The following is a 24,931-nucleotide window of genomic DNA, read 5'->3' as shown; positions in this document are numbered from 1 at the left end:
CTTGGATGTGATTATGGAATCACTTAAGGGCCCTGAGGGACACTTGGAAAGCAAACCCGCTTGCTTTTTATATGTTGTATATACATGGCAGCCCAGGCAAGTGATAACTGTAATCTGTGACTGACATAGCAACAGATATCCCAATATGTGAGGATACGTGCAGGATAAACACAACACTGAGCCAGGAGGCAAAGGTGGGAAACAAAAGGAACTCAGTATGGCCTGTCTTAGACCACACTCCAAACAGAAATCATGACATGCAATTAGATGACCAAGAGAGAATTTTTTTCCCTGCTTATCCCATCAGTTTACAGTATCTTTAAACAAGACAGGGGTATAATTTCCAACCAGCTCAACAGGCATGAATGGCCATCTTCTAGGAGATCTCACAATGACTTCTGCTAATGCTTAAATAAGGCAGTTATTGCAGAAGTGGAAATTAATTTTGGTAAACAGAGAGTAGCAGATACAAATTGGAGCAGGAAAGCAGCTAGAATCAAATAATGAAAATCATACCATCATTTTCACATTCAGTAGTGTTGTGACATTCTTCCTACCAAGGATTTAGTTCTTCAGCTCTTGGGTCTGCCATCCCTGATTATGTTTTACAAGGGAGCCTTCTCCCTCCTCCTTTAGCTTTCCATGGGCAGCCCTGAAACACTTCTCACACCTCCAGTTCCTCAAGTAACCTGTGGCTAAACTCTCTGGCACATGTCATGTCTGTCCAAAATCACTGAGTGTAACAGGAAATCAGAGGGACTCTGATACCTCCAAGAAACAATCTCTGCCACCAGAGGCTGGGGTTGGAGCCACCATTTCCCCTCCCCTCCAAGCCCAGTTTAGGCAGATGGCATCCATTTATACCAACATAGCTGGCCATGGCAAAAGAGAACATAAATGAGTACAGTTAGAGAAAAGAAACCACAAATGCTTTTCAGTTTTATTCTTACTGGGAGGGTAGTGGCATCCTGACATGGTCCTTCACATCATCCAATGAAAACTGACAGGGACTTTTTCAAGGCTCCTAGCAGTTTGTGGGCCTAAATCCTGGAGTAATGTTGGCTTGGCTGTAGTGCTCTGCCAGCATGCAGACATGGCATTCCCAATTCCAGATAGTTTTGCTGGGTCAAGACTAAAGTAATCAGTACTAACAGAAAGGGAAAGTAATCAGATGTGAAACATAGACCACATGATGAGCGATGTGTCAGGCTGGTACTACACAATACTTGTACAGACCAGTCAGAAATGGGTATTACAAACAGAGCTGGAAAATAGTAACAGTTAAAAATATGATCAAGTGCTTTTGATGGATTTCCCAGAAAAGAGAAAGTCTCTTCAGAAAAATAATGTAACAGCTTCAAAAAACAACAATAACAGCAGCAATAACAACAAAACAAACAAACAAATGCATCTAGTGATCTTTAAATCAGCTTTTCCATTGGATAAATATATTTGAAATAGTCGTACAGTTCACAGTGGCATAAAGTTCTCTGATTGCTTGAGTGCTTGAAAATATCTCATCAGTAAAAAAATACCAGAGCTGGGGGAGGAAAACCCTCTCTCTGAATTCTGTACATGGGTAAATGCACAGGTTTTGGCAGGCATCAGGTCACTGGATCCATGGGGAACTGGCAGCATCACAGGACTGCAGATCACAAGTCAGGGGATGGAGGATAAGAGGAATAGTAAGGCCCATTTTCCTGCAATGAGAACAGAACAAGCAGTTGAACAGAAGTCTTCTCCAATACACCTTGGTGCAGTGACAGCGCCACAGAGGCAGAAATAATTAGATATTAGGTTTTGTTTTCCCTGGGTACTCTGAGTGCCACAAGTCACCCAGGAGAGGACTGTGCTGCTAAACAAGCAAACACAGGCCTTGCTTTTGCCTGTGTTTTAAGCATAAGCAGGAAGTGCAAGTTAAACTTTTGCCATTAAGCCAAAGCAGTGACACCAGGAAGCCACAGATGTTGGCACAGCCAGTGACTCAGACACAGCTACTAATGCAGACACACAGCCCTGGCTACTCCTTCAGAGTTACACCACATAGTCTTGGGAAGGATTTTGCCAATGCAAGCCACATTCATGCCACCATTTCATTAGAGACCTGAGGTGCAGAAGGGAAGAGGAAGAAAGTCCTATACAAAGGCAGGACACTTTTCTACTGTTCCATTTTTCCCTGCTGTTTTTAGGGTTTTTTTTACTTTTTCTGAATGCTTTGTTAGTATGTGGGGCAGGGAAGACAAAACACAGCTACCATTTCTTTTTCCAGTCAGTATAAGGTGTGCAGCAGCTAATACAAATTTTATCTTGTCCACAGGCTGTTAGAGTGTGTTATGTTACAGTTCTTGGCTGAAGAAGGGTAGGCTGCCTTTTATGCAAAAGGAGACTGCTCTAATGGGAAAGCAGCCTTCCTTCTTAGCCAAGCCCTCTGCTTGGGCTGATGTAGACAAAAAATTAAGAGAACCATTACTCACAGAACAACACAGACTCTCCAGAAACCTTCCCTCCTCCTTCTCCCCATTCTTAAGGTGTGGAAGTCAGTGCCCTTAAAGACTTGCAGAGCAGAATGGGAGCAGCACAAGAGCTGCTCTTAAGGCAGAGACTCATGGTGGCCACAGGCAGTCACTTACCCTGGCGTCGTACTCGAGCACGAAAGGGGGAAGGTCAATCTGTTCTGGGGGTATGGCTGTGAACAACTGCTGAAGGCTTTCCACATAGTGGAGTTTGTCCTTTAGCCCTGAGACTGTAAAGGTTGTGAAAAACCATGCTGAGACCTGAAAATAAAACCCAAAAAAAAAGCAATTAACAAGGTGCTGCTTCAAAATCTTCAAGTTCAATGTAATACTCCACAGTGAATCAGGCTCGAGTTGAACTTGAAACACTAAAATCATTGCCATAACACAAGATCAGGAAATATGCACCACCAACTGCTGGCAAGAGTGTCTTGAGAACTTCAAGCTGGTGTTTTCTGACTCTACACTCACTCCTCCCCAAATGCCAGTTAAGGTCCCTTTCTCCAGTCCTAGAGTGACAGCTATTCTGCTATTTTTCCTCAAAACCACATCATTATAGTGGCATGTTTTCACTCCAAGCTCAGCCAGTTCAGAAAATTACCTACTTGAGTCTGTCAGAAGCATTTTCAACCCTTTACATTCAAGTCTTCACTTGAAAGAAAGGCCAATTAGAGCAAGAGAAAGGGAGACTTTTGGCTTTTCAAAGATTGTACTGAAATCTCCCTCCTGCTTTGGGTTGTCTGAGTGAGCTTTTGTTTTACCACCTTTTTTATCAAAGCCTTAAACTCTACAAGAATAAGCCTATCAACTTATTCTACAAGATTTTCCTCTAAATAGTCACACCTCTGTTTTGGGTACAAACAGGATAGGGAATTTTGTTTTTGAAGACTAGTAAGACATCAATCTAACCCTGCTTATTGAGTCCACAAGCTTTAGGTTTTCAATCCACCTTCTCTAAAATTAAGTACTGTATTACTTATTGTTTATTTCTTTTCTATTCTTTTCCTGGCAGACTGAAGGTAAAGAAAAAACCTGTTTTACAGGTCACAAATGCTCATAGTAGGGATCAATCTCATGGTCCTGAGCAACCAGATCTTCCTGACTCTTCTTCAGCCAGAGGTCAGAGCAGATGACCTCCAGGGTCCTTTACAACCTTGACCATCCTGTCATTCTGTTTGATAATTTTGCTTTGACTGCAGGAAGTTAACAAAAAGAAGCAACACTGCAAGAAAAGCCTTAAGGAAAGCAAGAGTTTAAAATAAACTCTAAGATTAAGTCAATAAAAATGATCTGTCTGAATACAACATTAAAGAGAAAGTAAATTCTTAAAAACTGTCCTGGAATTACTGTGCTGTCTCCTCAAAACAGCTTATTTTAATGAGAAAGGAACAATGAAAAAGAGAAAAGAAGGTAAAGAACGCGACAGAACATTTGGAATAAATTAATTAGTTTAAGGGAAAAATTAGAGATTTATGTTAGCAGAAAGCAGGGAGACAGATTTTACTGGCATCCATTATTGTTCTAACAAGACCTCTTATGAGTGACACTAAGTAACAGTTTAATGAGTGAAGAATACCTTCTCAATCTTGCACCAAAGTAGCATGGATTTCAAGGTGTGTTATGAATGACACTCATTAAACATAATTGCTATGGATGTTTAATGCATAAAATCCTAATAGGGGATATTTTACAGCCATCACAAAAACTGCTGTTGGGAAAAGTGTTTTTTCTTTTTCCCCTCCTTCCTCTCACTATACAAGCCACTGCAGCTTGGCATTACTCAGGAGCACAGAGAGAAGGGAGAGGGGCAGAAATGTTTCTGGAGAATTTTTCTATTACCTCTATTCTTGATAATCACAGGTTATAGAAACAGTAATACAAGGGCAGCTCTATTTTCTTATTGGTAACAGGACATGGAACTTTAAATTAAATTAAACTTTTAATGCACTGAAAGTAGAGGAAGTTGTACCAGAGCAGCCAAAGAAAGTTAAAAATCTAGACATGTGCTGAGGTCTCCCTTCATTTTTCTTGTTCTGATATTCTGAATCCAAATAAAAGTCACTGTGCCAAGCTATAAACCCACAGTTAAATGTATGAGGTGTCTCCCACAAAAAACCAGCAACACAGATTAGCTGTGTCTCTAATCTCATAACTTGGGCATACCTCAAAGAGACATTTACTAAAATCTGGGAAATTTTATTCCAGTTGGAAGGATCTTGTGTAGAGAAAACCTAAGTGATTTGCAGCAACCCTTCCACCGGCATCTGATCTCAAGAAACTGCTTTTAGGACCATTACAGAAAAACAAATCAAAAATTGTTCATGATAAATACAAAGAGTGTGATGATTATGAGTATCTAATTTGAGTCTTTGGGTATGTTTCAGCTGTGAAACATTCTTGATTCACAGCCAGTAATGAAAACAGAATTACTCTTTCAGATCCAGCAATTTATAGTTCAGTTCAGAATGCAAGCTCTGAAAAAGTTTATTTGGAGAGCTCTCAGAAGAGAGGAGCTGAGAGGATTCACATAAAAATGCCTCCAAAAGCCCTTTATTTATCTATCAGCAGCTTTATCAAAACCAAGTAGGAGGAATTTGGGATGCATGAGTACAAAGGAACTTGTGATGGCACTTCATGGGTGCCTTGATTTGAGGCCTGGCAGCAAAGTGCTCATGCAGCAAGAGCCACTCCAACCTACAAAACTGCTGACATTTATACTGTGATTTCATGACAAGCACAGATCCATTTCACAGATCACAAGAACACTCAGAGCATGAGGAAAGGCAGGAGCACTGTACAAAAATGTGTGCACAGTGGCTCACCCTGCTTCATTTACTCTGTGCTTTAGGACAACTGCTGAACCTTCCCTCCATGTATTCTGGACAGGCCATTACCCTCAGAACCACACAGTTTACAACAGGTTCACACCTAGAAACCAAACAAAGAATCATTGCTGGCACCATAAAGTACATGGAGAACTCTGCTGGTTTTCTAAGGACACGATTTTCCAGAAGACATGATGAAAAGCCTTTTGATCCCTTTTAGCCCATAAATCAGCAGAAGTGACTCTAACAGATGGCAGCCATCCACTGTGCCAGGATTCAGCCCTGCTGTGAAAGGGACAATTTATACCAGACACTTAAGATCTGTGTATGAGGGTGATGTGTTTGGGAAGTCGCATGAATGTACAAAACTTCCTCCTGAATTTGAGGCATGAGATATTTCCTACTACTTCTAGGAAAGGAAGGATGGAAGTGAGTGATCCAAATAGGAAGATGAATGTGCCAAACATTTTGGAAGACATTTGAAGCTTTTGAGCTAGCAATCTTCAATGGGGACAAGAGTCCTGAAAGAGCCAAAAAAAAGGAGGGGAGAGAAAAATCATTCCCTCTTAGCAGCCATCTTCTTCACCATGCTTTCTGCTGCATATTCCTCATCATGTTTCATAAGCTGATGGTCCATGCTACAGTCAGAAGCAATCCTGCTTGCCTTCCAGTTATAGAAAAGACTGTCAGAAAGACATGGATACACATTCTCTTTTGCCTCCAGCTGTGCTGCCAGAATAGGATACAAACCAATACTATTTCCAGCAAGTTAGAGAACTCTGTGTCTCTCACCCTCCCTGCTTCCCACCAACCATCTGTTTTGCCTACAGATCTGTTGAGTCCTACTGCAGTTTCCAAAGGGACAGACAAGATGGCAACAGACACCATGAGGATGAGTTGTCCTCCTCCAACAACAAGAAAAATATTTCTCAACTAAATAGAAAGGCATGGGAAGAGAGAAGGGGGGTGAAGTGCTGCTGAGAATTCAAAACACTAGCACTTCCTAGCTTCAGCTTTTCCACTCAACTCTGTGACCTTAGTAATGTTCTGTGCCAGCTCCTACATTTTTATGAGCATCAGAGCTGGAAGGTCTAATTCTAGGACACAGACCTCTGATCTTTATCCTGTGGGAGTAACAAATAACCTAATAGAAACTGGAACCTACACTGCTGGGATGCCTCAGTCTTATCTCCATAAAAACAAGGAAGCTCCAAGTCTCATGGTGTCCCAGCTGTGCACAGGCAAAAAAAAAGGCTCTTTGGAAATTTAGCAGTCAAAGAAATTCTTGCTGAACATGTGCAAACAGATGTGTTTTTCCAGGCATATAATTTTCTCAAATTTGATTAATGTCAGCAAAAAGCAGAATAAACACAGAGGTTAATCTGATGTGAACATGGAGGATCAGATTTCTGTTTTAATTGGACAAACAAAATTTCTAGGAAGGGCTGCTGCTGCCACTTAGTTAACCTGAAGTACTCATACTGCTGCACTAGGGGTAGTGGATGTGAGGTCCAGAAGAGAACCAGCTCCATCTTCTGTTGCCCCACACAGATCCCAGCCAAGGTGGGATCAACTTAGTGCATGACAAGTTCAGATTTTTGGCTCCTGATGGATTAACAGGATTTTTTTCTGCACTTTATCAAAGGCATTCTTCCCATCTTTCTTTGCAGCTCTCCACTGTATCCCTGACTAATCTCACTGCTGCCTGAGACTGCTCTCTGCCCCTCCCAGGGCAGCTCTGAAGTGACACACAGGACACACGTGGTACCTCTTGTGGTGAAAGAAAAGGTGAAACAGCCAGGAGATGAACTACACTAAAAAGAATTCCCTGAGTGTTTGGTCATGGTTTGTGACCCTGCCAGCAGGAAAAATGACAAGATGTTTCCCTTTTGAAGAGACATGATTCAAAGCTTCCACCTCTCTCTGGTAAGAGCACACAAGAACCAGGGCACAGACAGCGTGCACAGCACTGGGGTTCAGCTATCACAAAGGCTGGAAGACTGCAGCTAGATCAAAGATGGGATAAATTTCAAGTTCTAACAGTGGATCCAGAAGATACTGCCTAATTTTGGGAATCTTCTGTACATCTCCATGTTCTTCATGCTACAGGCTTAAGTGCTACTCCACCAACATGCAAGATACATTTTTCTTTTGGAAGATTTACCTTACCTTTGAACGAAATGTTGGGTGGACAAAATACAATGCCTTCAAGTTCCTCTTGTACCTGGTTAGAGAAAGAAAAGAAATATTTAAAAGTGAATTCTAACTAAAGTCATCTACACAAAATAACTGTCAAAAGAGACCATTTTTCTTAAGTGCCTGTGATGTAATTTTATAAAGTTAGATCTAATGTAAGCGCAGACACCAGAAAGTAAATGTCAAGGGAAAATAATTTTTTTTTTTAAAAAGCAGAATGGTTATTTTTCAGTTAAAGACATCACAGCCTTCAGTCTTTCAAGCAGGAAGTGAAAGAAAGTTAAGGACAAATTTTGACTGCCACTGTTACCCAAACCTCACCTCTCACAACCAGCAACACACTTCAACAAGGCCAGGCTCCAAAAGCTCCAGTTCTGGATTGTGACAGACAAAACAAGCAGAGTGCCTCCCTAGCAGCCCCAGAGGGAGACTGCAGAGGACAGAACTTCTGGTTAAAAAGATGGACTTGAGAAGGAAAGAAAACAACCCTTCCTTCTTCTTGCCTTTGTTAGTTATTTAGATCTTTGTCCCAGCCAAACTCTCTCAGAAATAAATGGGAAATCAGATACAGGGAATAACAAATATTTGCATAGCACAGAGGAAGATTGGAACATGTTCTTTTCCTATTGACACTCACTTGGCATCAACAACATCATAGAGTTTCTTCAGGAAGTTTGAGTCTAGTTGATTGTAATCATTTGTGAGTGTATGGAAGTACACCAAGACATATTCCTTCACTGCAATATGATCCATGACATGGATGAAATACAGAAGAGCCTGAGGCAGAAAGAAACAAAATTTATATTTGCAAAGAACGCTTTCACAGTTGCACTACATCTTAATATACTTCCCCTATTTCATCTAAAAATCAGGAATTATGAGGCTGGATGGCATTGCATTTCAGCTACAAAAGCAGGGCCAACATTCCAAGTCTTCAACCTGACTGTATGAACTTGGAAGTCTTTTGTCTATCTGACCTCAGAGATGGAGATACATTCTTGCTGTTTCCCTGAAAAACTACATTTAACTCATTACGTTTCACTCTTCACATCTTGGCAGTTATAGAAGCATGGTAACTCTCCTTCTTCTTGAGGAAAAAAAAGAAGTCCATACTAGCCCTGTTTTTTCTAAAAATAGCCTCATTGAAATATGTCAGCCCAATGCACACATAGCTCTGTAAGGCATTTTCATCTGCCTATAAAAATACTTTCTAGTTAACATCTTAAGTCCAACAAATGATGTATCTAGTATTAAATTACCCTTATAATCAGTCTTTTCCATCCAAAACATTCATATGTAACCTACACAACTCTAGTTTTACAGAGCCTTACCTTTTCCATGTCTATCAATGTCACAGGGATATTCCTTCCAACCACCACCATCACAGTGCGGCCACAGTTATCTACACCTACAAAAGAAAGAAAGATGTCTCAATTTCTCTCAGCCATGCCAGGTTTTGTAGCTGGGCCCTTTCGAACCACAGAGAAAGAGCCTCAGCTCAGAACTTTTGCACTGCATCTGGTTTCCAGCAGAGGAAATATGCTTAGTTACTGCTCTCACTATACCAGTATCTATTCTGATCAAAAAACCCATGTATCTGAGAAATTCAAGGACTGCAATTTTATGTTGCCTGTGTACTCTATATTTACCTAAATATCAAATAATAACACGGGTTTTATTTTAAAACCCCCTTCATTTGCAATTCTACCACCAAAGCAAAATTCTCCCTAGAAACCAGGCTCTGAACTCCAATACACAGATTCCCAGAGCATGCCTCATGGACCTCCTGCAGCTCACAGAGCCTTGTCTAAGGCAAACAAAAGAATTGAAATTTGCAGCTACTGGGCAGAAGGTATCACATAACCTTGGTATTTACACAAAGATAGAGGTAAGCTCTGGATTTTCATGAGGCCTAAGAGATAGCCAAAGTGCTGAACAGATTCTCTCCAGAAACACAGCTATGCTTCCAGCATGACCTATTGTATAGGCAAGTCCAAAGAAAATATTTTTACTTTAAGCCAACATAGGTCAGTCATCAGTACCTCAAACTTACCTGTCTGGTACAAAGCTTTAAGAGAAGCAATGTCAGAGAGGTCTTCAGCTCTTGCCTGACACAGCCAGCGATTGTAACTAGAAAGCCAAAAACATCTGGTCAGACCTAATCCCCCTTCGGATTAGCAGTATAAGCCTGAAGAGGTATATGGGAAGGGAAGGACAAACAAGCTTTTTCTGACTGAGCCCTCTGTTGCTGTTTTCTGACCTATGGAACAACTATCAAGTTTTTAAAGAAAGAAGTGTTAAAGAATATAATTTAGTGTCTTAGTTGCATACCTAATGATTTTCACTTGGGCAATTAATACATATTAATATATATCAGCTAGTAACTCTAGAGGCATTGCATTTGGGCTGAAAATATCTCAGAGTTTTTTTCATTTAAACATGTCAGTATTTAAAAGACAGGGAAAAAAGGAAAATTTCCTTTAGAAGCCTAGATGTTGAACAACTACGCAGCAACCAGTTTCATGAACAACTTAGTGCCTCATCTGACAAAACAAGCCAACACCGAGCCCTGAGAGGTGTCCAGCATGGAATTACCTTCTAGAGAAGTGATCATGCACATTAGGGTTACCAGGGCAGGGAGGGGGAGAAAGCCTGAGCCTTCTTTTATTTATCAAATGGAAGAAAAGTGTTTTGCTATCTGCGCAGAGCCTCAGAACAAGTGGGCAGTATCAAAAGCAGATGATCCCACTACTAAAAGTGGTGACAAAACAGTGACATCTTGTGGCAAACAGGTAAGGCAGCTGGCTGGATGTATTGGGTGTGCTAAAGGGTTCATCACAAGCTTCCTTCTTTTTCCTACTGCCCCGTCCCTTCTCCCTTCAGGCCAACGAGGCTACTACATCAATCCAGGGTGACACCAGGCTTTACCTGTATTTGCTTGCTGGAAGATGAGGCTTTGCAGATAACAAAGCTATCATTCATAAGGGTTGGTCCTAACTAACACAAATATTCACATGAACAAGCAAATTCTCACTTCCTCTGGTGCTGTTTCTGCAGTGCTGCCTCTGACAACTGTCCCTGAAGGATGAGGCGCCTCTGTTTATCAACGTCCCCCTCCATGCGGGCAAAAGCATGGGACCCAATGAAAGACAGATCTGCCTCCAGACCCTCTTCATCTGAAGCATCTGCAGTGGAAACAAAGATGGCATCAAATGTTTGGGCTGTGCACAGGACAGCAATGCTGCTGATGAATTGGTACATGTCCCAGTGAAACGACAGAGTCATTGTGCTACAGACTAACACAAAGCCCCCGAGGTAACTGATGTGGCTCTGACACCTCACCAGTACCACCGGCAGATCACAGCAGTGATTGAGAACCACTCCCTTAAAGTGCTGGTTTGCCTGGAAACTAACTGGGAAGTCTAGTAATCAGTGATAACAAAGGGTTTACTTTCCCAAAAAACAAGTTCTGGAGAGAGTGCTTCAGCTTTACTTGAGCTTTACAATCATCCTACTTCTCAAAAAGGGAAAAATTAGTGCCCAGAGGCACAGATGCTGCAGCTTTATTAAATTTAGAAGCTGTAATGTAGAAAGGGCCCATTTCTTGTATCACTGACACTTCCTGAACAAATGCTGTAGTGATCTGAGTGTAGCTATTTTTATAGCATTGTTTACAACACAATTGGGTGATGAAATAGAAGAGCACAGGCTCAATTCCTGGTGACACTACCAGAACGCTCCACTGAATTGATGTCACCCAGGCATGTTGCTAAGACTTCTAGCATTGTCTCTCTGGGCAATCTAGACAGGAACTGAGTTTCCCGTTTTAGCATTACATGCTATAGTAGCAACGGAACAAGAGAGCAGGACTCCACTACACAACTATGCAAATCCAGTAATTTCACAAATGATTAGCTAGTGGTTGATTACCTCACACTGATCAGCCACAGCAGCAAATATCAAATATTCAGCCTTATCCCAACTGGCTATACAAACCAGAAAATTGAAATTAATTCCCAGTTATCTGCTTTGGATGGTCTAAGGCTGTGAAACTTGCACATCACTGCTCAACAAGCAAGGCAGAATGTGGCTGCTCTGTCAGTTAATATATTAAATTGTTCTGCTACATGTATCTCACCTCCACCCTGACATCTAGGCAACCTCTTTACAAACAGACTTTCAATGAACTTTGATAGCCACCTCCAAACACTGTTCTTTGGGTTCCTCTAGTTATTTTATACGTTTTTGGGAGTTTCTGCTAGTTTTTATTGCCCATTTACTAGCTGGATGCACTATATCCCGGCAGTATCAATACAATTCAAGACAGACCATTAACCACAATACCTTTTTCAGTTAGGGGCTGCACAGGATTCTGCAAGAACACCTTCAAAGATCCTAATCTTTGGGAAAAAAATTTACAAAGGGAACAAACTACCCACCTCTTCCACCAAGAAAGGAAAAGACAGAACAGCTCTACTGCAGTTACTGCTGGGGAACACAAGAAGCCAACGAGGCAGCTTGAGAACTGGAATCACTGTAACCTGACTTAGGTGAATTGAGGTAGGAAAACATTTCTCTCCTTCCTTTTCTGTTTTGCCCACTGACTTTCCCGGACAGACAGTTATTCCCAAGTCCAGCTCCACACTCACCATCTGGAACACCTGGCTTTTCAGTGATCCTGATCTGCCTCTCCGGTACTACTGGCTCCCCTTCTGCATTGCCAATGTCTGCAGGGAGGTAAGGCAGGGACTGCACCTCTTCTTCCAATGATCTCGGAAAGTAAAGAGGCAGCAACTTCTGGTAAGTGGCCTACAAATAACAAAAAACCATGAAGGATCTATCACACATCCGTGCTCTTCACTTAAACAGCGTCTGCCTTTGTAGCAGGGAACTTGTCAGCAGCTTGGAAGCAAAGCACTGCCTCCCTCAATGGCTAATTTGGGCTGGGAGTACTTTATCAGGTAATCCTGATAAAGGTTAACTTTTTGGGTTTTTTTGCCACACTGGCAAATGACTTTGAGAGGACTTTGCTAAAACCTGCACAAATTCAGGTAGATTGCAGATACTTTAGCTTTGTAATGAAGTTAAAATATGCACGGACAACAGATTTGAGCAAATGTTGCTTCTGTTAAAATGCACCACTACATAGACCACCTTTAGTGATCTGCCTGGGAGAAAAGAATAAGCACCAGCCAAAAAGAAAATCCCTCCCCATGTAAAGGAAAATAGTGAAAATCCCTACAGAATGTATTATTCATGGGTTCTCTCCAAGTGATCAGCAGTTTTATGACCCCCAACAAATTAGTTATTTTCCTTATCCATATGCCATAGAACCTGAGCAGCATGGGTGTTCTGAACAGGAACAAGTCTGATGTACAAGGAAAGTCAATATTCAGACTGCCTGCATCTCTCAGAACACAGATCATTAAATGTCAAGTTTGCTATTCCAACAAGCCAGCAAGCTGCATTTCAGATGTTTGTAGGTGATTTGTAGGGATGCTGAAATGGCCCTCTTCAAGCAGATCTTTGTGTAAGGAGGAAACTTTGTGTGAGGAGCTTCCTTTCTGGCTAACAGATAACATACAGTACAACTGCATGCTATCACCTCCCCTACTGCTCCCTGTCCACAGCTCAGCAACACAGAAGCAGAAAGATTCTCAAGAGTCTATAGTGACTGCTAAGAGCATGAACAGTTCTGGAAAAGAAGCTATGCAAAGAAGGAGGCAGAAAGATGCTGCAAGACCAAAAGTCTATGTGATCTGAAGGGGAAATCCAAATCCAGCTTTACTGCTGCAGAGAAGATCAATCATGCCCAAGAATTTTGGTGGAATGAATGCCAAGATACCTCTTCAAGCTCAGAGACAGCAAACACCACCTTCTCCAGAGTCTCTCCATGAACCTCCAGAAACCTCCTAACTGTGCCTGCAAGGAAGCAGATTAAAGGTAGTTAGCAAAACAGAAGGAGAAATCTACAGCTACACAGCGGTACAAGTGAACACACAGCTACAAGTGAAGAACTCAGAGTGCAGAAGAGAGATACATCTCTCCTCATACTAAATAGCTCCATAGGCTGTAGAAAAGGGTGGATTAAGTGGTGGTTTAACACACCAAATAGGTTGCTGGGCGTATTGCAAGTTCCATCTCCACTCTATTTTGATGCTGACTTTAGAGAGAGATGGAGACAAAGATGGAGAATAAATCTCTCTAATTTTAGCTTACTAGGATTCCTTAGACTGTGAAATGTGATCAATAGCCCTGAAAAATCAAGCCAAATCCATCCTTAAAAGAGTCTTGTGTAAATTGCTAAAACCAGGCATTCTTAAAACAAGGCACTGTGCCTGAAGTTATCAGCAAAGCAATATAAGGAAGCTACAGCAGAAGCTGGTTCAAGGCAGGGTCAGCAACACAAAATCTCTGGGGTCAGCTGTGCCAAAGAGGCATAAAAAAATTTTATTTGTAAATCATGAGAAAAGCGTCCAAACAAATTTGTTGGTATGAGAGTATTTTATCAATTATCACGCAGACTTACAGAGACAACAGAAGATAGCAATAAAAGAAGTTATCTATAGAGAATGTTTTTTTGGGAGTTCAAGAAACAGCCGAGAGGAAAAAAGGAGCTATTTTCAAATACTTCCTGTGTACTACTGTACACAAATTCCTCTGTAATCGTGTTGACTTGTGATATTACTTTACACAACAAATGCAGTTGTGCAGTTTCACAGCAAACAGTTCTGAATGCATCTGAACACGTGAAAAAGCCAGAAGAGATGGAGGAAAATAGGAACCAGTATATACAAGAGTATATAATATTCTTGTTTGAGCACTTTTCTATACTTTATTTTCAGCCTAGGATATTTTCTGATTTGTTTTCAGTGATCTTCATTTTCCCCTTAATATAGTTTCCTCTCGAATGCAAGGCAATTTGAAAAGTTTTAGCAATGCTTCTTAGTAAGAATTTCCATAAAACAAATAACAAGCATAAGAACCATTTCCCCTTGTTTGTTCTGAACTGGCATATTTGATGGTTCTTATTCTGGGGACAGTGAACAGCTGATTCTTTTCACCATTCCCATGTCACTCACGAGTTTACAGACATTTATCACACTTCCCTCAAGTCAGGTATATTCCAGTCCGAAAAAGTCTTGAGCTCATTTCACTATTTCATGCTTTTTTCTATTCTTGTTGACCTCCTAAACTTTTCTGTCTACTGCATTATTTCTGACTCTGCAGCTTTAAAGGGTGAACAAAGCACTGATTGATTGCAAAACATTCTTAATTTTGTTGTGTCTTACTCATCTTGCTGTTTTGAGCTCCTCTGAGCTGTTGTTTTCATGGAAGTATTATCATCTCAACGTTTTGCTGCCTATAATCAGCCCATCATTTTGCATGTGAAGGCAGAAGCCTGTAGGAGTGGGTCAGTGGGGGAAGGATATCACTTTACATTTGGATGTGCTGATGACACTAAAACAGCACATGAAATTCACTGTTGCTCTAATCTGCCTACAAGTATTCAACAGTAAGGCCTCATTTTGGCTCTACTGAACAAACTTTTATTACCAGCAAACTCTGTTGCCTCAAGTTTAGCAGCTTTTCCAGGTTATAAATTAATACACTGAAAAATACAAGTTCCAGAACAGATTCCCATGGATCTTTACTGATGAAATCCCAGGAATCTTTACTGAGAGAAAGGATAATTTTTTATCTTCCATTTTCTGATCAACCATGGAATGCCTTGCCTTTTTACAGGCTCTAATGAACCACAGACCCCTAAAGAAAGGTTTCCCCATTTCAAGAGCAATCTGTCAGAAGTAAGTGACCTGCTGCCACCCACTTTGTGCTGTTTTCCAACACACTTACGCAGTGCTATGTGGGTTGCATCCTCCAAGGGGTAGCATCTTTTCAGAGTATTAATGACACAAAATCCTACGGAGCACATTGCCTGTTCCCTGGAATCCAGAAAAAGAGAAACAAATGAATAGACAGCCAGCTGCAAACAGAAGTCTCTCAGGGCAGTAGGGAGCACCATTAATTTCTTTTCTGGCTCTAAACAGCAGTAATCCTCTTTCAGGTTTTTGCAGGAGCATTCTTCCCTGGCAAGATGCACACACCCTCATTAAACAGAGATGGAAAGAACCATTAATTATTCCCCACTGGTTCCTCTGGTGCTTGTTTTCAGATTTCTCCTTCTACCTCAGCTATGCTGTTCCTACAGTTCCTCATATCCTGAATTAAGTTCTTCCCTCCAACTCCCTGCAATCCTTGCTCAAAATACTTTTGTTCCTGTTTAGGACTGACAGTAAGGAGAAGGAGGGAAAAAGAAGGTGCTCTTCAATACATACACACTCCTGTTTCTTCACCTGACCAATGATTTTGTTTTGTTAGAGGTCAGGACACAGGCCAATGTGGCTTACTCCACCTTAAGTATGATTAGACAACCACCAGAATGGCGGGACACACACTTTAGAACCAGTAAGATGATTCCAGCACCGAGCCATATTTTCAAAAGAGTAAAGCAGAGCTGTTGCAAACAGTAATCAAAGGAGTTTGAGCAAGCTCAAAGATGGTAGACAATTTCACAAGCATCAAAAGTTACTCTGGAAAACAGATTGACTGAAAGACACTCAGCATGCAGAAGTATAAGAATTTTAACACAGTTTTTAACATGTTTCAATCCAGGCCTGAATATGCTAGTAACTTCTGAGGCAGAACAGAACTGGCACACGCTAAAAATCATAGCTGTAATCTTGAGTTTGAAACAGTTACTATTGGGTCACAGACATATTTTATGAAAAATCCCTTCATTAGGATCTTTTCTCCTGAGAAGCTGAGAGGCTCAGGAACAAAATGTAAACAATAATTATCTGCTGCTGTGGAATGCAACAGGTGCATCTTTGATTGGTCTCATGTGGTTGTTTCTAATTAATGGCCAATCACAGTCCAGCTGTCTCAGACTCTCTGGTCAGTCACAAGATTTTATTACCATTCTTTTCTTTTCTATTCCTTGCTAGCCTTCTGATGAAATCCTTTCTTCTATTCTTTTAGTATAGTTTTAATATATCATTTTCTTTTAATATAATATATATCATAAAATAATAAATCAGCCTTCTGAAACACGGAGTCAGATCCTCGTCTCTTCCCTCATCTTGGGACCCCTGTGAACACCACCACACCTATTGCACTGCAACACAAAGTCAAACCTTGGAACAATTGATCTTCCCAACCCTAAAAAATGGTTAGGTATGCTTTCTGACACTGCTCTTGCTCAGGTGTATTTTGTGACTGCTACCACTACAGCAGCTATCATGGGAGAAGAACAGAACACAGAAAAATAGGAAGAAAACCCCTCTTAGTTAAGAGGAAGTAGAAAATACCGCAGACGGAAGGGGAAAAAACTACAAACCTAGCTGCTGCAACTGTAGATTTAAAAGTAACCTTATAACCTAACTCAGAATTTTAGCTGTCTGTTGCACAAGGGCAGAGAAGCCAAACACACAGACACAGCAGTCAGACCTGCCTGTAGGTATGTCCCCATGCAGACACACATAGAGCTGCTGCTGGAGCAAGCTCCAGCACCGAACCCAAAGCAATTATTAATGTTTCTCCTTTGAAGAATGGAATGCTGCACAGATCCAGCTACCCCGTTTCAGGACTTGAACCAGCTCAGATCTCTCTGTGCATCTTCCCTACACCACAGCAGAGATAACCAAAGGCACGAAGCACACGGTGAAGCCACTCCTGTTTTCATGCCCTTAACCAGACCCAGCAAACACGAGAAGACGCTCTCAGAGGTGAGATCTCTGTGCAGGGCCGGGTTTCCAGGCTGTGTGTCCCAGCTGGAGCCCGGTGTGGGCTGTGCAGTGCAGTGCAGTGCAGTGCTTACTTGGCGAGCTGCAGGACGTTGCGGTAGCAGCTGTACAGGGAGCTCTCGGCCGCCGTGCGGTACCGGCTCTTGTACTTGGGGCCCACCGTGTGGATGATGAAACGCGCTGCCAGGTTAAACCCCTTCGTCAGCTTGGCCTCGCCTGTCCTGCAGCCTGCCACCAACAGAACAGCAGGGTGAGTACACATGCCATGGCAAGAAAGGCACAAGTGTTCCAGCCCTTGTCTTCCTCCAGTCAGACAACTCCACTTCACACACAGAAGTCAGTGTTCTAGACATTCGGAAAACATCCGAACTCATACCAGCTGCTTAGCACCTAGTCAGGCTGAGGAAGTGAGAACTGTGCTTGTTCCTCTCAATTTTAAAATTTAAATTTAAAATTTTAAATTTAAATTCCTCTCAATTTTAAATTCCTCTCAATTTTAAATTTTAAAACTATGTGTATAAGGACTAACGAGATACTGCTACAAATTCTGTCTTAATTGCAGTGCTTACTACACTACTTACAGAGCAAAGGAAGAAATGATTTAGTAATGTGCAGAGAACAGATGCACAAGTATACCATACAGCAATAAAATTGGTTTGAGGAGACTGATTTGTGGATAAAGTGACCACAAGTCTTCTTAATCAAATAAACCAGTTGTTGGCAAAGCTATTAAAACTGAATAGATAATACATTTGTTTAATTTATGCTCTCAGAATGAGGTAGCTTGCTTTGTTTAACATGTTTCTTCATGTCCATAAGGCAGACATATGATCCTCATGTAGCTCAAACTCTCTGGACAGACCAGTTGTCTAGTCTCAAGGAAAGGAAGTTCAAGCAATCCATGTAATTGTTCCATTCACAGCACCCTCCAGTTACATAGTCTAGGAACAGATTCTGCGTTTGAAGTCCGGTTTTCCTTCAGCACACAGAAGAAAAGTCTGCTAAACTTCCCCTTCTTCACCTAAATCTAGTACACTCCAGGTCTGGACAGCTAAAAAAGTACTTCTAGCCTCTCTCTTTCCCTACCCTCGAAGACAAGTGTTTTCCAACCTGCTTCCTTTTGCTTGTACTGCTGCACTCCAGCTTTCTGATCTCACTGAAAACCAGTATTTTCATTGGATTAGCTCTCATCGTGATTGCCTTTTAGGTTGCTGGTGGCCACAACATGGAATGAGCCAGAAGAAGAGCTGCAGGCAGTGTTCAGGCAGCAGTGCTGCAGCAGCTTGGCTTAAGCTGCCCACTGAACAGGTTAATGTTCATCTCTCCCACTCCACTCTTTCCTCAGAGTGCTCAGGCAAGCTAGCAACATGCATGAAAATGTATTTTATGGGAAGAGACACTCCAGGTTGAGAATCTTCCTCATCCAAAACTTCAAGAGTATCTTTTTAATGGTAACCACACTGCTGCCTTGAAGCCAGCATCCTGTAACATTTTTGATCCAACAAATCACATCATTAGCTTCTATAGACCTCCACTGTGCTTCTTCTGGGTTAATCAGAAGGAAGAAAACACCATACTAAAACTAAGCATACTCTTCTGAATTCCTGCACAGCCTCTAAGACAGCTCAAGAGACCAATTAAATAAGCACAACATGGAAAAAGGAAAGCCAAACCCAAAACAATGTATCAGATATCAAGTTACTTTTCTTCCTCTGCAGTCCCCTCACAACCAGCGAGGAGCAAGCAAAGGCCTGTAGGAAAAACTTGTGAAAAAACAATGAAGCAAGTTTGATTGAGGAACACTTGTGAATTCAGTAGGGAAACCAATAAATTCAGGGAAGCAGATGTAGCATTGGTAAACTTTAGCTATACTCAGATCACACTTCATACTTCCCAAAGCATTCTGCCTGGAGATGTCTATACAACTTATAAAACTAAAATGAGCAGTAGATATTACTCTTATTTTAAGTTACAAGATGAGGGGAGCTGCACAAGTCAAGGTCTGTGGCAAAACTGGGAACAAAGTCAAGATCCTATTTTTTATCTGATAAGATTTCAGCTTTTAGAATAGCTTTCTCAAGTTTAAAATGGAAAGTCTCAATTGTCTACATCATGTGTGTGGCAGAGAAAAAGCATCACCAGAGCTGTAAGTGCCACAAAAGGTCTTTATTAGACTGCAACATGTATTTGTTGATAAGCCAGCTTTTATCAATAGCACTTCATCTGCAAGCCTGCCCCTGGCTGTAGTATTTCTGCATTAACCAAAACTCATGCTGCTCCCAGGAACATACAAGTTAGCTGAGCCTTAAAGAAGGCACAGGCCTTTGAAGAGTCAGCATGTCACATGCTTTCAGGTCATGATTTTTCTTGGAATCTATGAAATGTCCAAGCAGCAGGAATAAAGCAGGAGAGACCTAACTGAAAACGTATTTTACAGCTTCAGAACACAGACCATGCATTTTCCCTTTTTCAGCACATTCTCCAATGAAAAAATGTCAAGGCTAAGTGGGAAAGAGGGCAAAAAAGGAAGCAGAGATGACAAATGAATCCTAAACTGATTTTTTAACTAAGCTCTCCCTCCACTTCTGCTACTGTGACAAACACACCATGGGATCTTAAATGCCAAATCTGTAACCCAGCCTCTCTTTCCTCCCCCACACAACATGTCAGTAGGGTGTCACAGAAGAACTGATTTCCATAAAGCTCTTGGCACAAGATTAAAAGAGAAGTGTCTTCATAGGCAGTTGTGAACCTGCAGAATGTATTACAGGGAGAAGACACAGTGTTTTCGCTGTGGTAGAAGATGGAAACTACGCATAACTCAGCAGGGTAAAAGGAAATTTAAGAAGCTGAGCACAACAGCTCCCTACAGAGCTGACAGATCTCAGACTTCAGGACTCCTTGAAATGCAGGCCCTCTCTTCCCACCTCTCAGTCCACACAAGAAACCCAAGTGTATTTTAGAAGAGTTTTGCGTATAATGTGGGGTCTCTAACTATTCCAGAGCACCTATGGTATTTTAATTTTCACCCACAGCACACACTGAATTTTTGCTCTGTTATAAAATGGCTACTCTTCCTCCTGTTTAATTACTAGGTTACTCAAAAAAAGCAAGCAAAGGATGATTTTATAGAAACAGGACTTCTATTCAATTGCAATTTAAGCTACTGAGAGTTTATATTAGAAATATGGCTCTTCTATATCCATTTTGTTACTATGTAGGGAGACCAAGCTGTTATCCAGAGTGAGCAGTACCACACAGAGACCTCAAAATTCAGTTCAGTACCATAGTTCCTACAGACGTGAATTTTTATCTGTAAACCATATTAGACTTCTGTGTGACCTTGGATAACTATAAACTTTTGTTTGTCACACACAAAATAAGGAAACTCTTATTCCCAGTGTCTGTAAGATGAAAAAAAAGGCTGAGTATTCATATTCATCTCCCATTATCAGCAATAAACTCTGTTAATAAAGACTCTAGGAAAACCTCATCAATTTCTAGAACAGCCTTGCATTAAGGCTGCTCTTGTAGCTTTCCAATAAAGTCATTTGTTGTACACAAGAGAAAAACGAACCAACCAACTTAAGAAGTCACAAAGACTTTATTTAGACATGCAGTGTTTTATCAATCCATCTATTATTATTATATCTTTCTGAAAGACTGTGTGTATATTAATATCCTGAAAGAAAGAGGATACACAAAGTGCATGACATAATTCACTTAATTTCTTCAATGGTGAACTTCAGTTTCTGTCTTTCATTATGTATGCACACTGAACAGGATAAAATCTCAAGATGTGCAAGACTGCTCCCTTGAGCAAAACCTCTGATAAGCTAACTGCTCAAAGTGGCTTCAGATAGCAATGGGAATTGCTGTATCACAAAGTAAGGGCTCATAAAATCAAATATCTGCCACAGACTTTCAATTATCTGTAATGTGAGCAGCAAAAAGAGACTGGACTGGCAGGTGTTTCCCCCATTTTTTTCATGTTAATATCAGCTGTTGGGGACTGGGAAAAGCTCTACCTTTTTTGTTTGTGCCCCAGTCCTGATGTTCTGCACTATGCAAGGACAGGAGATTTCAACAAGATAAAAATGTCTCTGGCCACTTACCTTTGAGCTTCTGGAGCTCATCCTTCAGGTCAGGCCCAGCATGCATGAATATACTTTCAGACACCGGGTTCTTATCCGTGAGAGTCTCATTGCTGGTGTTTACGATGGCCGTGCAGTTCAGTAACGCCACATCTCCTTTCCTGAAGAAACATTTATTGCAGCCTGAATGTACAACTGAGCAGGATATTCTCAAATCAGTGCTGACAAGCAAGAAATGCCAAGTTCCAGGGAAGGCATTAACAGGACTCCAGTGCCCACACAGCATAGTGCACCCTGACGTGCCCACCAAGCCGAATCATCTCTGGCCTCTCCCTGATGGAGACAGACTGCTTGCAAAACTCAGCCCCTAAAGAGTCCCAGCCCCAGCAGTAACTGAGGATGTTTGTAAAAAAGGCAGTGTTGTAGCTGTATGTAGGGCAGCTCAGGCAGCAAACATGCAAAGCAGCTTGTTAAACTGATGGTGTGCAACACTTCCAAAAACCCACATACTTTCTCTAGGGGATAAGAGGACGGTCCTTGTGTTATATTATTTTCAAAACTTAAACAACTTTTTCAATGCACTTCTTTTTTTTTTTTTTGCAGACAGACTATCCAGGGCATCTTACAGCTGCTGTTCCTCAGACCACTGTGGGTCTAGAGCGAGGCTGCAGCTGGACAAGTTCTCTTCGTTTTGCTCCCAAATTGTGAACCCTCAAGTTCATCTTGTTCATTCTGCTGTCCAAAGATCAGACATGCAGAAGATAAATAAGTCACAGATGCTTAAGAGACAATGGAGTAGCAGAACTTTGACCTGCTTTTTGTCACAGCAGCAGCCATCCGGGATTTTGGGATCAAAGAGCGTAGGAAGGGAAATAAAGATTCCCACGCACAGGGAGCAACTAAACTAACAGTTGAAACTGCACACATTAGCCCAAGCCATAAGAGAAGTTTAGCCTTTTATTCCTCTCTTTCTTTATTTAATTGAGTTCAGGGAATGCATGAAGAGTCCCATTTCCTGCATATATTAACCAGAGAGAGGTTCAGGCTGATCCCTGAATCTGCATCCCTGAGAAATCCTTCTCCCTTCAAACTGATTAAGTTAAGAGTTATTTATCTAAAGAGAAGCCTCAAGTATCTGAGTTACAGGAAAGAAACCCTGGTGGAGTAAGTACAGCATACTGTACTTACTTTATCAACAGATTTTGGAAGAAAGTCACGGAGATGAAACACAGAGTGGAGGAAGGAGGGGTAGGAAGAGCCAAAAGCAAGCCACGAGAATCACAGCAAAGAAAGAAATACTGATTTAAAACAGAAATGTGAAATCAGAATAACACTAGCAAATACAGATACAAAGGTACTAAACAGCAAATATTTTTTTTTAATAAAAACCTCATATCCAAGTGCTCAACTAGATTTTGATACTAAGCACACTGTATCACAGTAGGAAGTACAGCTCCAGTCTGCTGCATCAAGGACTGCCTATGAGCACAACCTATGGTGGAGCAAAATCCCACACTTTAAAAGTTACTGTGAACAAAAATATTATGTTATTCTCAGATCTGTAATGTTTGATTCAAGAAAAGAGGATTCAGAAGTTTTATTCTACAGCAGTGATCATTACATGAAGATATGGATGCAGTAAATGGAGAAGTGATGACTGACGCATGAGAGCCACATCGAACTTACCACAAGATTATTTTTTCATTGATGTCTTTCCTGTATGGAAAAGGTGATCTAACATCAACTTGAGCTTTTTCAACAGGACTTTGGTGACAATCCAGCTGCTTGGCCCCATAGGCATCACTCCAGCCTGGCAGACTATCAACATCCACAAACTGGGAAGGAGCACCCAAGGGATCCATGGAATGGAAACAGCAACTCCCTTCCTCTGCTAACTTGTCACACTCCAATTTTCACTGGAGTCTTCCAGGTGCTTCAAAGAAAAAAAAAAATCAAACCAGGTCACCAGCTGTTCAGTAATTGTCCCATAGAGACCTTTCACAAGACTGCAATGCAATAACAGCAGCAGACAAAAGAAAAACAGATTTCCCACTCAAACACTCCCTCTTTTGTTACCTGCATGCAATAAGGCCATGCAGATACTCACAGTGAGACAAACCTCTTCCAACAATTCAAGGTGAAAACACCTTCTCTACTATATTGATCAAACTGACTTGTGATCTTGCATTTTGGAAATTGCAAGGACAAATTTCCAAGTGAGAAGAGGAACTCAGTCTTTCTGAAAAGTGTTATTTCTTTATCTAGACTAAAAGCAAATTTGCAGCAGAGAATGTATAACCGATCCTTTCAGAGATACTGGTAAACACTTAGGTAAAAAAGAAAAAAGACAGAGTTCTCAAACCACAATGCCCCTAACCCTTCAAAACCCCAACCCTTCCAAACAAACAAACAAAATCCCTCCCTCTCCCCGAATAATTCAGCCCTTGCAGTTCAATGAATTCTGAGCTGCTGCACGCAAGACTTACTGTCACACAGCTCTTACAGCCACGCACTCAGGCACAATTTTAAGACGGAACTCCGCCACCTGACTGATGCTGAGATGACACCTGAGATGAAGGCTCAAACGTGCCAGCACTCACTTTTCAGCTGCCAGCAGGTAACGCTTTGGCTCCTACATTCCCGTAGTGACTACTGAGCCGCACTAGTGAATCAAACTAGCGCAAACATACCCACGTAAGAAACTTCAGCCTGCCACATACACACCCACTATTTAACTCCTTTTACAGGTTCGTAACTGATAATAATTTAAAAACGATCGCGCCCACAAGGAGTAATTGTGAAACGCGACTTACTAAGTACGTTCATTAGCCCGGGGAAAACAACACAACACAACACCCAAGTATCCAAGCTCACATTGAGGGCTAATATAGGCTGACACGAGGACAGAGACAGCCGCAAGAATATCTAAGTATAATTTCCGCTGAGAGAAAAGGCAAGGAGAGAGAAAGGGAAGGTAAGCGCAGCTACGCTGGCCCCAGCCGGGAGCTCATCTACATCAACATCTTCCCACTGCCGAACAGGCAGCCCCAGGGGTCTGGCTATGGCAGCAGAGGGAGGCGAAGCGGGGCGCGCACATCTCCCGGGTGTCTCCCCTGCGATCGCTGCCGGGCCCTCCCAGGGCGGAGGCGGCCCCGAGGGATTGTCGGGCTCGGAGCGGGGCGCAGAGCGCTGCGAGCGGGGGCCGCGGCCCCAGCGCCCGGGACGCAGTGCCGTGCCCGTACTGGGAGGAGAGCCTGCCTCTCCCGCCCCACGGCAGGCAGCCGGGATTCCGGCACCGCGCTCCGCCCGCCATCCACCTCCACCGCCCCCGCCCGGCTCCCGCCCAGCGCAGGCCGGGCTGTGCCCAGCACCGCAGCGCACTCACGGGCACAGCCGCAGAGCCGCCGCCAGCCCCGCCCGGACAGACGGTCCCGGTCGGCGCCGGTCTGGCGACATCACCCAGGGCAGCTCCGCGTCCGCCGCGCTTCCGCTTCCCT

The 24,931-nt window shown here is 42.1% G+C and overlaps 1 protein-coding gene across 1 annotated transcript; it reads right to left on the bottom strand.

The window, feature by feature from the left end:
- Positions 1 to 324: 324 nt before the first annotated feature.
- GDAP2 (ganglioside induced differentiation associated protein 2) lies at positions 325 to 24,928 on the bottom strand. Its single transcript, XM_058045271.1, has 14 exons — positions 24,820 to 24,928; positions 23,121 to 23,367; positions 21,456 to 21,595; positions 17,415 to 17,568; positions 15,392 to 15,480; positions 13,380 to 13,456; positions 12,184 to 12,343; positions 10,569 to 10,719; positions 9,588 to 9,664; positions 8,866 to 8,942; positions 8,172 to 8,311; positions 7,508 to 7,562; positions 2,631 to 2,774; positions 325 to 1,700 (listed from the first exon to the last, which is right to left on the bottom strand). The coding sequence occupies exons 2-14, from the start codon at positions 23,294 to 23,296 to the stop codon at positions 1,653 to 1,655; spliced, it is 1,488 nt and encodes a 495-aa protein (XP_057901254.1). The 5' UTR covers positions 23,297 to 23,367; positions 24,820 to 24,928; the 3' UTR covers positions 325 to 1,652.
- Positions 24,929 to 24,931: the final 3 nt, after the last annotated feature.

The sequence above is a fragment of the Melospiza georgiana genome, chromosome 2 (genome assembly GCF_028018845.1).
Source record: "Melospiza georgiana isolate bMelGeo1 chromosome 2, bMelGeo1.pri, whole genome shotgun sequence".
Taxonomy (NCBI): Eukaryota; Metazoa; Chordata; class Aves; order Passeriformes; family Passerellidae; genus Melospiza; species Melospiza georgiana.
Note: the sequence above shows the minus strand (reverse complement) of the source record. Positions and strands in the feature narration are given on the sequence as shown.